This window comes from Gavia stellata, chromosome 4, assembly GCF_030936135.1.
Source record: "Gavia stellata isolate bGavSte3 chromosome 4, bGavSte3.hap2, whole genome shotgun sequence".
Lineage (NCBI taxonomy): Eukaryota > Metazoa > Chordata > Aves > Gaviiformes > Gaviidae > Gavia > Gavia stellata.
In genome coordinates, this window is record NC_082597.1 from 54033702 (window position 1) to 54051687 (window position 17986).

A 17986-nucleotide genomic window follows, 5' to 3' on the forward strand; every position below is an offset into this window, starting at 1 on the left:
TAACATCACACAATTTGATTGTCCAAAAAACTTCAAGTATCTGATGCCAATCTACTTAGGCAATTAATAGTCTATATAGGAAAATGTCTTTTAATGATTTTGTGGGTGACTTAACAGCCAAGATATTTTAATGAAGTGATCTGTGTTCTCTGCAGGTTTTTCCTTGTGGCAGACACACTGTGTGAACACATGCTGCTGCTCAGTTTGAGTATAATAACCAGACAGAGCAGCTGAAACATGAAAGTCAAGTTAAAGCGGCCACCGTCCTGTAGGGAACCTGTGTGTTTTATATTTACCTGGCCAAAACCAAGCTCCCCTGTGACTCAAGGGCTATGCCCACTAGGTCCCTGGTGGGTCAGAGAGTGTGGGTCTAGATCCCAAGAGACGACTTGCTCTCAGTGAGGCACACCTACATTGCTAAACACAGGGTTCACATAACTGAGGTCACCCAGCCACACACTACTGCAAGGGCTCTCCAAACATATTTTGTCTATAAATCTCTTCTGTCCTTGCAGTGTGCAAAAGCAGAACACCTTTAGAAAGGACTCTGTAAAACAAAGTGATCTGCCCGACGCTGAATCCCTGGTGGTTTTGGAGGGGTAAATAGGATACCTTGCTGCCCATCTGCATTGCAAAAACTAGTAGCCCACACCATGAAATAGCAGAAGCCCAGGCTTTGTGCTCTCAGAATGGTGTACCATCTACCTAAGATCTGTGTCTGAGTAAAGCTTTGTACATGAACAATGTGGATCTAAGAGTTTAGGTGTAAGCCTGGACATCAAACAGTACACAGCATACACTGCAGACATAATTCCTGAAAAAACAGTTACATAACATAAATAATAAATGCACAGACCGACGCAGGTGTGATTTCTCAAAATAAGCTGCATTCGCTCCCTATTCAGCAAAGTTTTCAGGGACTACTTGATGCCTCATTATAACCAATGGGTATGTCTAACCTTGCTTTGGTGTGGTTCTCAGTGATGGTCCTCATGAACAGAGTTGCTGTATGCCTGTACCATAAGACCTGTCAGACAGTTGAGGATGGGCCAAAAAGCCCACATGATGCCTAGGGGCTGTGTGCCATTGTATAGCATTAGCATGCCATGAAGATTTTGATGCCAATAGATACATGCTGGCCAGTTGTGCACAAGTTACACACAAGGCGCCTGTGACAGGCAGGTCATGGATTGCATATATTCATGACTGCCCTGGCAGACCCTCCTCAAAGGCTGGATAGCCATCATCATAAGCAGGGAGTCTTACACTGTTTCTTAAAACTGCCCACATGGTTATGTGACTTGGTGGAGCCAAGGCCTCCATGAGCATTTTTGCAGCTTCCTTGAGATTATTTATAGGATAAACAAAATTCCCACCCAGTGGGAAAAGGAATCTGGTCCACTGAGGTCCTGCTGTTCAATAAGAAAAATTATTTTTACTTGGTGACTCCCAGATACAAACTACATAAAAAGACCTTGGGGTGGTGGGGACTACTGCTTCAGAGAGTGCAATATCTCAGGCACTTTGGTTCTTGTTTTTCCTGGAGCTAACATACTCTCCTTGTTGAACAGGCATCTGGTACGGGATCCTGGAAGGCATTGGAATTCTTTCTGTTATCACAAATGCATTTGTTATAGCTGTGACATCAGATTTCATCCCTCGCCTTGTTTATGCTTACAAATATGGACCTTGTGCTGGCCAAGGAGAAGCTGGACAAAAGTAAGCTTTTCTTTGGGAAAACAGATGCGTGTGAAAATCACTTACTACTTGAATAGATACAGCAATACTGGCTCTGTATGTTCTAATTCCAGTAACCCAAATTTATTGTTTATGCTTAGGTAACAGATATCAGCCACAGATATTGATGCTTTGCATATTCATAGAATGGGTTGCTGAGTGACTATAATTTATGACATTAATTCAAGGAAAACATGGTAGAGCTGTTACAGAAATCTGATGTGTTGCACAAGTAACAACAGTGTGTTGCACAAGTAACAACAGTATGCTGCACAAGCTGCACTTCCCAGCTGGTGTACATGGATATAACCCTCTTCTCATTCTGAAGCAATGCTGATTATTTATCACTTACAGATTTATGAGCACTTTAAACTTATTCACTAGGCTTTTTTTCCTGATGTAGTATTCAGCATGTATTGCTCAAAAAAATTAGTGTCTAGCAAAAGAAAGCAATTCCCAACTAATAAATCAAGATATACTTACAGAGCAAAGTAATTTGGTTTTCTTCTAAAACTAGAGTCCATAGATAAAATCTTTCAGGAGACATTTGTGAACTGAATCCCTGCTGCCTAAGTGGATTTTCTTTCAGTGTTGCTAAACACTGAGATTATATTAGCATGTGCACGCTACCAGCAAGTATAAGTATAGCTGCTACATGGCAACTTGTAAAATCTAGGCTATTGGACTCGGGGAAGGTCATTGAATCCAGCTGAACACAAATAGACACAGTTTGCAAATTATCTCCTAGCAGCTCCATTAGCAAGGACCCTACTGTTCAAAGAAACCCAAGCTAAACAGTAGACAATGACAGAGAAGCTTACATTCTGCTATTAGACATATGGCAGATTGATTTTTATTCCCTGCAACAGAAAGCAAGTTCTTCTGTTGCTGCTTTTTTGCCGCCTTTTGGTTGTCAATACTGTTTAATCATACTGACAGAAGAAGTTTAATCATACTGACACCATACTGCAGCTGGTGTGGCAGCAGTAGCAGTGTTGCTAACTTGCTGTCCTGCAAGGAGTTTGGCATTTTAGTCGGTGCCAGGGGTAATGTTCCATTTATTTTCATGAAGAGTTAAAGTCCCTTCACGGGTAAAGTGTTTGGTCTGGTTCTGGTCATTCCTGAGCATATGCCTCTGCTTGTGCCATTATGAAGATCCATAGGACACTAAGGCACTGTCAGCAACTTCCCTGGCTACTGGTTTTCTCAGGATCACCGTGCATGAAAAAACAACACCTTTAGAAATCTTATTTTTATGAAGACTTAGATATGACTCACTGGCTTTGAAACTAGTTCTGCATAGGGGAAGTAGCTTGGCTCACAGAGGAAGCTCTTATCATCTTTTCACAAACCTTTTGTACAGTGTTTTCAAACTGCTGGTTTTCTGAGTGAATTTCTAGATGAAACCATCAGATAGTAATCCTTTGAAGGAGACAACTTGGATAAAAACTATTTATGTCAGCATTCTGGATATTGTTATTAACAAGTACTGCTACAAAAGCAGGAAGCTATTAAAAAATCCACATGAATACTGAATATTCTCAAATTAAGGAGTGAAGAACATCTGCTATTGAATAACTTAAATGAGAGAGGTGTTTTTTTCTTTCAAAAAACATCTGTAGGATCCATATGACACCCAGTGATGCTAGAAAAATATTGTGATTAAATTATGTTCTAAATCCAATCAGTATGGAGATTTTGAGACAAAGCCATATGGTGTTTAAATGTAATTTCTCAAAGACTGTAAAATCCATAGTTTAAAAAAAAAACAAACCAACCCTTCCTGTGCATTATACTGTGCACCAAGCTGAGCCAACTATTGTATGAAGTTCAACAAGGCCAAGTGCCGGGTTCTGCACTTTGGCCGCAACAACCCCATGCAACACTACAGGCTTGGGGACGAGTGGCTGGAAAGCTCCCCCACAGAAAAGGACCTGGGGGTGTTGATTGACAGCCGGCTGAATATGAGCCAGCAGTGTGCCCAGGTGGCCACAAAGGCCAACAGCATCCTGGCCTGTGTCAGAAACAGTGTGGCCAGCAGGAGCAGGGAGGTGATCGTGCCCCTGTACTCGGCGCTGGTGAGGCCGCACCTCGAATACAGTGTTCAGTTTTGGGCCCCTCACTACAAGAAGGACATTGAGGTGCTGGAGCGTGTCCAGAGAAGGGCAACGAAGCTGGTGAGGGGTCTGGAGCACAAGTCTTATGAGGAGCGGCTGAGGGAACTGGGGTTGTTCAGTCTGCAGAAGAGGAGGCTGAGGGGAGACCTTATCGCTCTCTACAATTACCTGAAAGGGAGTTGGTACCAGTCTCTTTTCCAAGGGACAAGTGATAGGACAAGAGGAAATGGCCTCAAGTTGCACCAGGGGAGGTTCAGACTGGATATTAGGAAAAATTTCTTTACTGACAGAGTGGTGACACACTGGAATAAACTGCCCAGGGAAGTGGTGGAGTCACCATCCCTGGAGGTGTTCAAGGAACGTGTGGACGTGGCATTGTGGGACATGGTTTAATGGGCATGGTGGTGTTTTTTGGTTGATGGTTGGACTTGATGATCTTACAGGTCTTTTCCAACCTTAGTGATTCTGTGATTCTGTGAGCAGTGTGCCTAGACTTACCTGTGCTTGGGCAGTGCAGAGTGAACAGCACAATACACTTGCCATGTCTCTCCTCAGCTTTATTAACACCAAATTTGAGCCTTCTAGTGACTCCCACAGCCCTTTGTGAGGTGATGTACATTCTCTCCTCAGTGTTCTCCAAACTCTGCCTGACCCTCCCAGTGCTCAGCCACCCTGGGATCTTTTAGTACTGAGTTCCTCTGATTAACTGGACATTTTGTAAAAAGCTGTTTCAAGTGTATTGCCTTTCCATCTGATTTAATGTCCCTGTGTTCTAGTACCATGAGGGTAACAGTGGGAATATTCTGATTATCCTCCTAGTGCTACTTATTATTTTCTCTGCCTCTATTGTGTCACCTTTAGGTGACTTTTCTTTTCAAAAGTAACCAGTCCCAGTCTTCACCATTTTTTCTCCCATAGAAATCTACCATTGCTTCACTTTTATTGTCCATCTGACCTTCTTTTATATTGCCTCAACAACCCTTTCAAATATTAATAAGCATCACAATTTTACTGTGGATTTCATGAAACCCAGAGAACATCCTCCTGGGTACAACAGTTAACGGAAGAACGTTGCTGTGCCCTCACTACAGGTTTTTTTCCCCTCTAGGTGTATGGTTGGCTACGTTAACGCCAGTTTATCAGTATTTCTGGTGTCTGACTTTGAAAACCGTTCAGAGCCAACATCAAATGGAAGTGAATTCTCTGGTTCACCATTAAAATATTGCCGGTAAGTATCAGATTAAAATACTTCTCTGCTTTAAGACATTGCACAGGAGAAGCATTATGATAAATTTGGGGTTGGAATTAATTTTCAGAACTTAAAAAAACAGTGATGGAAAGAATTAACTGTGCTATTCAGGGACATGCTCATGGTACTGCTTGGGTGTTACCTGCATGATTCCTTTGTTAGATACAGGAGAAGCCGAAAAGTGCATATCTGGCAGGTGCTCCTAATGCAGGATTTCTATGGTGTCATGGCTTGAATCAGACACAACCATCATGGAGAAACATGGTATCACAGAGCCAGTAATAGGTCACTGATTACTTAGGTACCAGTGAGATGAAACTGTAATCAGGTTATATCATAGCACATGTACAAGGAAGTCAAGGTTGCACAGAAGTGACCACACTGAGTTATTTCACAGATCTGCCAGGCATAAACAGGTTCTGTCCTAAGCTAACTTTATGAAACCTCAAATCCAGCACTTCCTGATTGTTGAATGGTTAATATGTTTATGTCAATGCTTACAGGCGTAATTATTAGTAATGATCATATACTTGTGGTTTGAATCAAAATAAAATGAGCAGTTAATTATTTGTATGTCTTTGTCCTCAGTCAACAGATTGGAGAAATAGCAGTCTGAGACTAGTCGGTAACAACAGATTTGCACCTGATTGATTTTAATGGTCCAAAGAATCAAGGATCTACATAAAAGTCTTAAATGGGGTCCCAACCAAAGATACCAAACAACGAATACAACTACCATTTTTTTGTTGCAACATTGGTTTACAAGCATGAGTCCTGGTAGCTGCAGATACACTTAGTCCCAGTATTTTTCAATGTGAAGAATTAAAATATCCTTTCATGAGTGCCTAAAGAACAAAAGATACTCTGCAATACGGCAAAAGTCAATGATACTTTGTGATATTGTGGCATTTTTATTAATAATAATAATAAGTTTGAGTGGTATAGCATAATGAACTGGGGCGGGGGGTGTCATTAATGCTTTCATTTAACTAACTGATAATTAAGACTGTTGCAAATTATTTGGCAGAAAGAACATCCCAATGTTGAATCCATAGATAACATTTTCTGTGGAGCAGAACCACTTTGAGAATACTACATTCCACATTGCCATAGTACCATTTAATAATGTTTGTAATTCTGATCATTCTCTTCCACCTTTTTAATTTCTTTCTTCCCCATCTTCAAGCATGACATTGCTGCTACTTAAAGCCAATGGTGGAAATCCCATCAATAAAAAAAATTGTCCCCTCAATAACCCATAAACAGAACACTATTAAAATTGGTGCCATAAATCTCCAGAAGATAAATCTGTTCTTTTGGGGGACACTGAATTGTTATGTATATCTACCCTTGAAAGAAAATTAACATCTGTCTTTCTTTAGGTGAGTTTATCAGCTACTTAACCCACCTGAATTATGCTAAAACATCAGTCATTTTAATTGCACTTCAAGCCAGATATTGATAGTAAGGTAGGGAAATGCTAGGTTCTACTGTGCAATAGTGTAGGCATTTTTCCAGGAAGGCAGTCTGTCTGAACAAAAAACAGTGGCCGTATTCAGTTAACTTCTGCTTGTCTGGAACCCAGATGGTGCCATGATATTCTGGTTGTTTATAAAAGGTTTCCCCATTTCTTCATGTGTAGTGTTTGATTCCTAGCAAGTACAAAAAGGAGACATACTCTACTGACTTGGGACTTGGTCCAGGGACTTTTGTTTTCAGGATGCTTAGGATATTGTAAAACATCCTAAACTATGAAGTCAGAATGCTGCTTGCGGAAGGGAAGATCATCTCAGTTTTAAGAACTTGCACTAGAGATACTGCACTTTCAGAGAGGTTTGTTGCTAACTAAGATGTCAAGACACAGTTTATTCCATTTTGTGTAGCATCCTCTGCAATCTAAGAAGGTGAACCTTCAGGGAGAAATACAGATTATCACCGAGAGGAAATAACTGTTTATTTCTTTTCCTCATCTGAGTTTTCTTTAGTTTCTTAAAACTAACTTAGAGATCAAGCTTAAGTGTATTATTTACTATGGTATTTTCAATATTTTTTTATAAAGGATTTTCTGTCCCATCTAGGAACAGATTAAGGAGGAAACAATTTTTACACTACTTTTAAATTAAGTTTCTGCAATAGTATTTTGGAATTAACACACTGCTAGTAGAAATGGACTCCAGAATGTGTGACTTAAACAGATTCATGATTTGTTAATGTAATTTTGGAGTCTTCCTGGATCCAGCTTTCCCAATAGATACCTCTAGTTATGTTACTGAGACCTAAAGTCTTTAAAGAAACATTCTGTGAGACAAGACACTACATCCCTTTCTTACACAGCCCTTGCCCTGTTGGTATACTAAGAGGTGCAGTTCTGGCTCCACTAAAGTCAGGATGAATCATGCTTTACACCAGAGTTGGCCAACTAACTGAAAAAGGGCCAAATGGAGCCCATGAGGCAGTTTTATATGGATTTTGGGAGAGTTGCTAGGCTGACAAAATTGCGGAGATTTATGGTTTTAAAACGAACTTGTAGTGGGAAGAAAGTGGCCCTCAAAACAGCAAAGCGTCCCACCCTGCTCCATGTTCTGAAGAGGTGCTTGCAATATACACATTGCACTGCCAAGGGAGATGCTGTAGGGTCAAACTGTTGCTGCTGAGCACCCAACATCCTCTGTATTTGCTTCAGCAGTTTCACTTCACACTGGCACTGGCCTGGTCCTTTGCACTGAATTTCCATTACCAGCTGGAGCGCAAAGTGCACTCCTGGAATGCACCTTACCATTACGTTTCATCTGAAAGTAAACCCATTTGGGTGAACGTAAGCGTGGCAAGTGGAGGTGATCAGGACACTTGCTTCAAAAGCATGCACCTGATCTGAAATAAAACACTAGTGTAGGCCCAGGCTAAGAAGCAAGCAGTGTTGTGGTAATTTGTGCAGTCTGAACTGAGATCATTTTGGTACAGAAAATGCGATGATCAAGAGCAGCTGGATTTTGGTTTTGCCTTCCTCCCAGGCAGCAGGGCTGGAGCTTGCTAACTACAATACTCTGCTTGTTTTTCAGGTACAGGGACTACCGAGACCCTCCTCACTCCCCAGTGCCCTACGGTTACACACTGCAGTTCTGGCATGTCTTAGCAGCGCGGTTGGCTTTCATTATTGTGTTTGAGGTCAGTGACCATTAAGATGGCAAAACGAAAATGACAAAGGGAAATTTGTTTCATTTTGAAGCTTTTTCATTGGGCTGATCTATGATGGCAGCTATTGAGCTTTTTGTTAGTTTCTGCTGTTTATATTGTGGTTTGTTTTCTCAGATCTGTTTCCTGAACAGTCACAGGTATTTAGGTTCTAACAAAAAGGGGAATGCAGCACTTTTTGAAAACTGTAACAGTGACTTGCAAAGAGGGGAAATAAATGAAACTTTTACTTACTTTCTGAGGTCTGGCATTCATATCCTGTTTAGGCTGGGAAGCCATATGCTGACTAGTGTGTGAGGAAGGGGTGAAGGAACATGAGAAGACAAGATGAAATCTGACCAACTGAAAAATGAAGATAGTTTAAGTTACCATATTTACACATCTAGCTTTTTTCTCTATTTTTTTAATACCATTCATTTCCCCAGAATGATTAGCATCACAAAGATGATGACAATGAAAAGGATTCAATACCTTTGCCAATGTTCACAATATTAGTACTTACTGTCAGTATCTCAGAAATCTTTAAGACAAACCAGAGAAGATAATACGAACTTCACATGACTGGTATTCCCATGCTGATTTTGAAAAAGAGAGAGAGGAGGGTAGATAAATAGGATGAGATCACTTACAAAACAAAATGCAGCTCTTAAGGCCTGAATTTCGGGTGCCTGAATATCCCTGCCAGAAACTAGGGGCTCAGCATCTCTCCAGCACAAGGAGTTCGAAATGCCTTCCACGCTGCGAAGCCAAACAGGGAACAAACAATTTTTAAAAACTCGTTACTCAATCCTCTGCTCTGAAATCATAGCAACAGGGCATCCAACACTGATACGGAAGTTGTAAGCACCATAAATTATTGGCATAATGTTCATGAACACATACTGCATTTCTGACTCACATTACTGTGTAAATTCATTCTGAACTGAGCTTTCAAGGCACCTCTTTGGATCACAGAGAAAAGTATTTGAATTAGAGGAAAGGTGAAGGGGAAACATTTTCTAGATTATTTCTTGCGTAGGGATGTTTTGGTGGCTCAGCAGAAGCCCAAGGTCTGCAGTGAATTCCCCCTGATTGTCATTTTCAGCCCTTCCCAGAAGAAAGAGAAATATGGCACTGCAGGTTGGGCTCTCCCCTTCCTCTACACTGGGCTGACTCATTAGAGGCCCAATACTTGCACAAGAGATTTGACTTTGCTTTGCCCCAACCAAAGCCATAGGCTGACTCATACCTGTCTCCCTCAGCAGGGGCCACTCTGTTTATTGGCACTGCAAACTGTTACCTTAACTACATATACGAAATGAGAAAGGTAATTGCAGCAGAAACCATGACTCTCTTTCTCTGTGGAAAACACTAATGGGCGTATTCTGATTGCTACAGCCATTACAGTAAAAGATTGCACTAAGAGATAAATGATTCAAGGTAGGTTTTTTCATAAATTAAGTAACTACCTAAGCTCAGACACCTTTTTGGCACTGTAAGTGTGGTTATTTTGGCTATCTTGACCTTCCTCAAAAACAAAGTATTTCCTACTGCTGCAAAAAGAAGTATTTGTCCAGGCTAAACTGACAGAATCAGCTTTTTTTCTTTTTTTTAAGTTTGGCAAAAAAACCCAATTAAAGTATTGTGGGTTTATTTCTCATGAGGGAAGACTACATGGGAAAACATGTTACATTCTCTTTTCAGTGGCTTTCAAGGGAAGGGTTCTGTTTGGAATAGAAGAAATACCTTTATTTCTCCGATCTATAATGAGTGTCCTTTCTGAGGTGGAGGATTTTTCTGTTTGTCTGCTCCTCCTCTCAAGTGGAATGAGTAAATCTCCAAGCAGCATCTTTGATCAAACAAAAAAGGACACTCAAGCAATCCTCCCCCATCACACTCAAGCTTTGCTGTGGCATGCCTAAAACATGAGGGACAAAGGATCAGTTACCTTGTATTTAATTGTGATGTTTAGTAAATGGGAATATGTCTTTGGATGAGAGACACAGTATAAGAAAAAATGTTTTGTTTTGCATAGGTAATTCATTGGTTCCGATACTGATGCAAGGGTTTTCTAGCAACAGGAAAGTATTATAACATTTGATCCTCCTCTTCCTGCAGAGCAGTCCACTAATACCAGGCCCTGCCCAAATAACCTTACAGCAAATCATGACCTCAGGGGTTTGAAAACACAGGTCATACAGCAGTTTTGAGGCCTTATTTGAACGTAGCTGCTCATAACCTTTGCTGCGATCCATACTGCACTGACTTTGGCTGGAGTTTTTGTGGGGAAAAAACTTCATGGTTTGGTTTCTTCCAGTTTAGTAGCGGATTTAGTGCTAACACAGCACCTTTTTTTGAATTGGAAGAAGAGGGTTTTCAGAAGATATGGAAAGTACTTGTTTTCTTCCTAAGATTTTAATTTTTCATACCTTTTTTGTTTTCACAGCACCTTGTCTTTTGCATAAAGCACTTGATTTCCTACTTAATCCCAGATCTCCCAAAAGATCTGAGAGATCGGATGAGGAGAGAAAAGTACCTGATTCAGGAAATGATGTATGAAGCTGAACTAGAACGTCTGCAGAAAGAGCGGAAGGAAAGGAAGAAGAATGGAAAATCTTATCACAATGAGTGGCCATGATGGGGTGAGGAAGAAACTGCTTAAAAGAAGACAGGAATTCTGTTTATAAAAATTTCCTGGTTTTCTACAGTGGAGAGTGCACTGAAAGGAATAGTCAGTCAACGTTGTGTGCACTTAGCACATGTGCGCCCATGTTTAATAGGGTGCATATTGTCATAAGTCTTTTGAAATTAGAGGTCTTGCAAGGCTTAGTCTTCTCCAGAGCTAATGTCAGCATGAGCAGATCAGACCAATGCTTAAGTCTCTGCACTCTTTCCAGGAAGCTCCCAGGCCCTGACTTAAATTCAAGGCCCTGAACTTCAAAGCAGTTACGTATCTTACAGTGCTTTACAGAACTCAGTGATCTTATGGCTCGTTCTCATAACCAAGCTGCTACTTCATAACCAGTGACTGCGCATTGGCAACACGGCAGTACTTGTCTATGTGTGTGGCCACCACCTGCAGCACATGAATGGCAACGTTGCCCTCTTCCACAGTGGACTAAGCTGTGTTAGTTTGCATTTACCATGAGTTAAGGTCACGTATGTGGACCATTTCCATTATTCCAATAATACTGAAGTATTTTTAGGAGGAGATGCTTGATCATGAGTCTAATCAACTGGTCTAACAATACTCAAAAATTTAGGTGTGCAGAAGTGCTGACAGATAGACAAGCATCTAAATATGGCCAGAGGTATCTAACTGTAGGGTCATTTATTTGGAAATGAGACTGTGAAAAGTTGGTAATATGTTTTAAAGAGTTGAACAGTGCCTTTTCAGCTATAGGACTGTCTGGTCTCTGAAGGAAACAAATCAGTCTAGGGCATCTTGCCCAGAACTGCCCGTGTATTTGTATTGCAAGATCACATTGAGGCCTCATCAGGAATTAAGGTGTATGATACACATAACAGAAGACAGACTGTGTCTTAAAGACCTATCCGCATAAGTAAAACAAAAAAACCAACAGATGAACAAGGTCAGCAGAGCAAAAGAACACAGTCATCCAGAATCTCTACACTTGTATCATTTTCTTTATTCATCCTTCCATTATCTATGAAGGGGTGGAGGGAAAAAATAAAAAACAGACTGGAGAATGGAATAGCTTGAAATCCTTCATGCAGAGCAATTCTACACAGGCTGCAGAACTAGATTTGGGCAAAATGGGCCACTGTCTATACCCTTTTGCAAATTCTTTAGCATTAAGAAATTAAAAATTTCCCAGATCATTAACCCAAAATAGTGGAGTTGTAGGTCTGAAGACTGCAGAAGTGTTAGATGGAGCGACATGAATCAAAATGCTCTGTGTTGTGAAAGCTCTACCACCTCTTGCCTCAAAGTGCGGAACATGCAGTAGCATAATCAGCCACAACATGAATAAGGAAGTTCAAAAGCCAAGACGGTAAGAAGCCAAGTGGAAGCAAGCCTATGTCCCGGTGAGGATACAGCTAGATACAAAATATTGGAGCTGATCCATTTGCTTAGCCCTTTTCCAAATAACTGGAGCTCCATAAAAATTTCAGTTTTCTCAGAAAACTTAAGGAATTGTGACCTTGTTAGTCTGAAGATATTTAAGAGGGAGGAAAATTCAGCAAGTTGTTTCTACAAGTTCTCCTGGAAGTCATTCAATAGAAGGGCTAGAATTTGCCCTTCTGGACAGACCACACAGTGCAAGACCCTATGGATGGATGCCTCAAGCTCCACAAGACATCAGGACCACTTACACCAAGACCCCATATTGCCAAATTAGATCTATTAACTTCTTTCCACTGCAAGGGAGAACTGTGCTATTTCCATGCAGGGGGGAAGGTTTTAATGAAAGGTAATATGGCCTGAGGAAGAAGAGGGGTGGAAAGAAATGTATGCACCCTCATCTCTGTAGCCACTGCTTGCCTACACTTTGCTTCCTCGCAGCAAGAAACCTCCTCCAGTAGTGACCCATCATCCTACATGAAGAGGATAAATGGCACAGCAGCTCCCATTTATCAGGTGCTCCTGGCCCAAGGCTGAAGGTCCCATGAGGCAACTGAAGGAATTTCAGGATTAATCTGATCTCTGTTGACTTAGTGCCAAACTGAGTGGGGAGCACGACTAGTGGTTGTGGGGTGTATTCCTGCCTAATGAGGAAGTGAACTTGTTCATCTTTGCTTCAGCTTGCAGCAGCTGTGGACACATCCCATGTGGGCAGTGAAGAAATGGGGATATTTCTGTCTCTGTAAATAGGGGGTGGAGATTACGCAATGTCATCCTCCGATACACACATGCCAGGTGGGTTAGTATTTACCATCCACCACCTATGGGTGTGCACTGCACTTGCAGTCCCGGGACTCTCGGGCAGGATTGCTGTGCAAAATCACATTCAGACCAAATTCACATGAGCAATTGGATTAGTTTGCATACCCTCTGTTTGATATCTAAAAGAACAGATGACAAGAGCTTAGAAACTGTTTGCTAAGTAGTAAAGCAAGACGCAAGTCATGCATAACATCAGTGTCACCCATATGAGTGTGAACCTTTACAAACTCCTGCGGTAAGATACAGCTTTGTCAATGTAGATCTCAATAACTTCCCAGAACTGAACTGAAACTTAGTAGAATATAAACTGACTTCCACTCCAGAGGAACCACTGCAATATAATGTGCCAAAACAGATAAAGTGCAGCAGAAATACAATAGATAATAATTGCTTTTGAGACTAGTTTTCAACATAGCTACATTATGATGAAGTCATTGCTAGAAGTCATGTCCTGTTCTGCTCTAAATGAGAACACGGGTTGGCTGCTTACGAAGCTTGTGCTGAGCATGATGCTGAAAGGGGCTCTCACCTCCCTGGCAGATCCTGAGTACATTTCTGTTGCTTAGTGTTAACCAGTCAACCCACCGAGGTTTCTGTGCTGCTGGTCTGCTGAATAGATTTCCCTTGAGTCCTTCAGAGCTGTATAGCAGAACACTCAGAAAAGATGACCCCTTTTTATTTATTTTGTTATTTAGGAAAATATAATACAAATAATAGGCTAATAATAATAAATGGAATTTTAATGGTCTCTAGATAGCAAATTTGTGCCATTCCCTTCTTTCTGATCTGATGATGGGTTTTGTTTAAACCTCCAGGTGACCGTCCTATATGTTGTTTACTTATTCCAGCTCCACAAGAGCACTACCTTCAAGGGAATGAGAAAAAATGCAACCTCAATGCATGCCACAGACATTTTACATAGCAAGCAGGACAGCACACATCAAAGGATTTACTGTGAAATCATCTTGCAATCAGCATAGGACTGATCTCCACAGACCACTCTTGACAGCAAGCATGTACTTCATGAGCAGTTACACGGCAGTTTTTAAAACCAAGGAAAAAAAATTGTATATCGGGACTGTTTTTCAGCCTGTTTGCTACGTTTTTTGCATTCTGCCCCATGCTGGTTTTACAGGTCTTAGAATAAAAAATGTAAATGAACAACCTGGACACTTTGACAAAAGAAAAATCCTAGGTATAGAACATGACCTGAGTTCAAGCCACCAAATACTACAACAGAAACCCTGTTTACAAATCAGTTCTTTTTTATTTTAAATCTTTCAGAGGGGAGTTATGTTATTTACCATATATATTATATATATATAAAGTATATAGAGAGATTGTTTATATGTAAATAGAAAAATCCTATGGAGAAGAATGTCAAGTTTTCACACTTTAAAAAAAAATCATCAACATAAAGCCATGTTTAATGCTTGTATAATGTGACGCAATAAACTTTAAAATAAATTACACATATGAAATATTTGCTGTTTGACATTCATGAATTATTTTCTGTTTACCTTATTTGCTCAGCAAGCAAACAGACCAGTCAGGTGGAAGCAAATTTAAATGCAGACCAAAACGGGCCAAAATCCATCGCTATTTTCTCTCTGTGTATTCACATAGTCAAATATTGTTCCTGTTGTGTTTTTAGTTCTTTTTTTAATGTTCCTACTTGTTTTGTCTCTTGACCTGCCAGATGCTGCCTGTAATTTGGACAGTGTGGAGTGCTCCCACTCCCATGGAATTAATCAGCTTTGAGCATCCTGCATTTCTTTGTCAGGTGAGCTTTTAGTGGGGAGAGATGAAGGATCAGGGTGCAGGACTGCGATGGAGACACCAAGAATTACGTTGCTGCTTTTACACAGACACGCCCCTGGCTGAGAGTCCAACTAGCAGAGGACGGTATATGACCCCAGAGAAACTATTTTTCAAAATTAATTAATTAATTTCTTTAATTAGTGATGGCAATTAAAAGAAGAAGCATATAGAAAAAAGTAAAGCAGAAAGAGTCACTTCGTAGCTCTGCAACAATCGAGGAGGTTGGTTAGCAAGAAATGGGGTAGTTGCAGGGGTCATCTGCAAAGCTTAAGAATGTTTGTCTCTGAACCACTTACAGAAAGATATTCTCCCCAGTGAAAACTCATCTTGATGTTGTGATTGTGGCCCAATAGATATCACCTGGCCCAAACTTTCACTTCATACCAAAATGAGTTAAATGACTGCTCAGTGCTCCAATAGTGACTTCAAGCAACAGGTGAAAATAAGTTGGTCATTTATGCAATTTCTCTGTTTTAAACGAATATTTGAACTCAAAGCACTGAGGAAAAAACTCTGTGGTGCTACATTTTTTTTTAAGTATGATAACTGGGAAGATTAATCTTCATTCCACAAACAAAACAGGTAGAATTCACAGATCATCCAAAACAGTTTAAGGCAGTATCAATTACAGGACAAACAGTGATCTCGGCACAGTGTGGTGCAATGAAGGCCACGCTGACGCTGTTTAACACAGCAGTGATCAGTCACCCTCCCAAGAAACACATTCAGATGAGAGTTCAGCATGCTTGTTGGCAGGGCTGTAGCCGTACGAGCAGGCACACAGGTCAAGGGCTTGTTACAGGCTTCTGTGCTCTCTGTCCACAGCTTACTTTGTGCCATAAAGCACAGGTATACAGAGGCACACCAGTCCATTTCATTTCACCACTCTGCAGCAGCGTGCAGGCACCAGTACTTACCCTTTTTCAGATCTGTGGGCTGAAAGTACCTAGTAAGTACAAATTATTATATTCCAAGGCTCCAGAACTATTCCATAGAACAAAGTGCAGTATCTATTTCTGTGTCATGAAGACAAGGCACTAGGCTGAATGAGCTGCACTTATCTTCTGAGACTTTAGAAGCACAGCCAGCCCATTCAGTCAGTGGACTAGTTGTCTCAGAATGACTAGCATAGTCCCAGAACAGAGACCCCTGTCCTGAATCCCGGAAGACTTTATTCAGGATGCTATTGTTTGTCTCAGATCGTAGATACAGGGACACAAGACATAAGTCATAGGATCTATCCTGCTTGCTCACAGCCCTTCCACACAGTGGCTTTAAGCATTTACCTGGTCATAGAGCTGCAGCAGAGGAATAGGAGACAAGGGCTGGCCCTAAACTCTCCATTGGATCATGTAAACCAGTGCTTCAGGAGGCAAAGGGGAAACCTGCCTCTATCAAGTAGTTTTGCACTGGGTTAGCCGATGGAGACATGCCCCTGGTGGCAACCCGTACAGTGTCTGTCTGGCCTGTACTCCTCTAGTAGACATCTGCTCCTTGGAACCCATTTTTTCTGCCTAACATTTTCTGATCCTGTCAGTTCATGTTACGCAGTAGATCATCAAGTGACGTCTGTCACAGGGGCATGGAATAAATTGATTTAGACACTAAAGGGCCCCAGTCAAGGTAGATAAACTAGCACTGTGTCATATTCCAAGTTACAGCAGCTCAGCACCTGGCACAAATGCAGCATAGCTTTTAGAGAGCATTTAAGACATGCAGTCAGTTTTTAATTTTGATTTGCTTTATGAGTTTCACAGCTTAACTTTCCTGCAATGGTTTTTATTTTCTAACTTGATTCTGCTGCTGTAGAGGAGTTTTAATACCCATGTATAGCCATAGCAAAAAGTCTGCAGTACAAAAACAACGCAGTAGGTCAGAGTCTGTTCTCTGCTGTACCAGAAAGCACACAAGAGAAAGAAGCAATGGGGGTTTTCACCCTCCCAAACCACAAGTACAGTGCATGGTCTTGCATGGTCTTGAGTGGATGTGCTGTTCAGCTTCTCGTGGCAGCCCAGCCAGAGGATGAGCCATCCCATGCCCTGCAGCCCTGGAGAAGCCTTCACTAAATGACAGCCTCTGCGATCCCTTCCCCAGCCTGGGGGATTGCGCAGTGGACTCTGCCTGCCTGCCAAAACACACGACGTGCTCTTGCCTGATCTGGACCAACCTTGAACGTGAATCCCCAGAGTGACAACAGGGACTGCATGAACACAAACGGCTACATGAAGTTTCAGCTTAGAGCTCCGCAGGTAACAGTAGTGGCAGCTGCAGCTGCAGCCCTCCCTCTTGTCCAGTACAGCAAAGAGAGCCCACTTCTTACATTAACATCTCTGCTGCCCTATGCTCAGCCCAGTGCAAGAGCAGCCCTAGGCCAGCACGCTGAGAATGAAGTAGAAGACTACTGTGGTTCTGCTATATGGCATTGAATGAAAAGCCCAAATAGCTCATTTCCTTTGTGAGGACCAGCTCTGTAAGGGCAAGACAGGGCAGAAGAGGGAGACAGGGTGTGAAGGGAAGGATATTACTGACTCTTGCCTCTACCTATCACCAAACACACTCTTGTAGCTTCCAGCACTGAGCACAGAAGAGGAGATGCAGGTAACCAGGGAACAAGTGGCTTAATAAAACCAAACATATATGACAAAAACAGCAAAATAAATAGGCTCTCAGGATCAATTCTACAAAGGAACCAGATAGCACTAAATACACCTCCTGCACTAAAAAAAGACCCACTGTTTCTTGCAATCTGATAAGGTCCCACAGCCCTAATCTCTTCATACTTTCAATGCTTTAAAAGAAAAAAATAAACCAGAAAAACAGCCATGTCTGGGGGAACAGTACTCTTACCAAATAAAAAATTTATGCTGAGAGTGAACTGAGATTGAAAGCAGATATTTTCCAGGAGGCTCAAGAATATCAGGCAAATATTTCACATAGAGACATTGCCTTAAGCCCTGTCACCAAGATCCAGAGTGAGAGAGA

At 41.4% G+C, this 17986-nt stretch overlaps 1 protein-coding gene across 1 annotated transcript in view; it reads left to right on the forward strand.

Annotated features, from left to right (window-relative positions):
* The window catches only part of ANO4 (anoctamin 4), a 138446-nt gene extending 127534 nt beyond the window's left edge, over positions 1 to 10912 (forward strand). The window contains exons 24-27 of the mRNA XM_059816260.1: positions 1572 to 1719; positions 4963 to 5082; positions 8163 to 8268; positions 10721 to 10912. Coding sequence (XP_059672243.1) covers positions 1572 to 1719; positions 4963 to 5082; positions 8163 to 8268; positions 10721 to 10912 — 566 coding nt within the window. The remainder of the gene's footprint in view (positions 1 to 1571; positions 1720 to 4962; positions 5083 to 8162; positions 8269 to 10720) is intronic.
* Positions 10913 to 17986: the final 7074 nt, after the last annotated feature.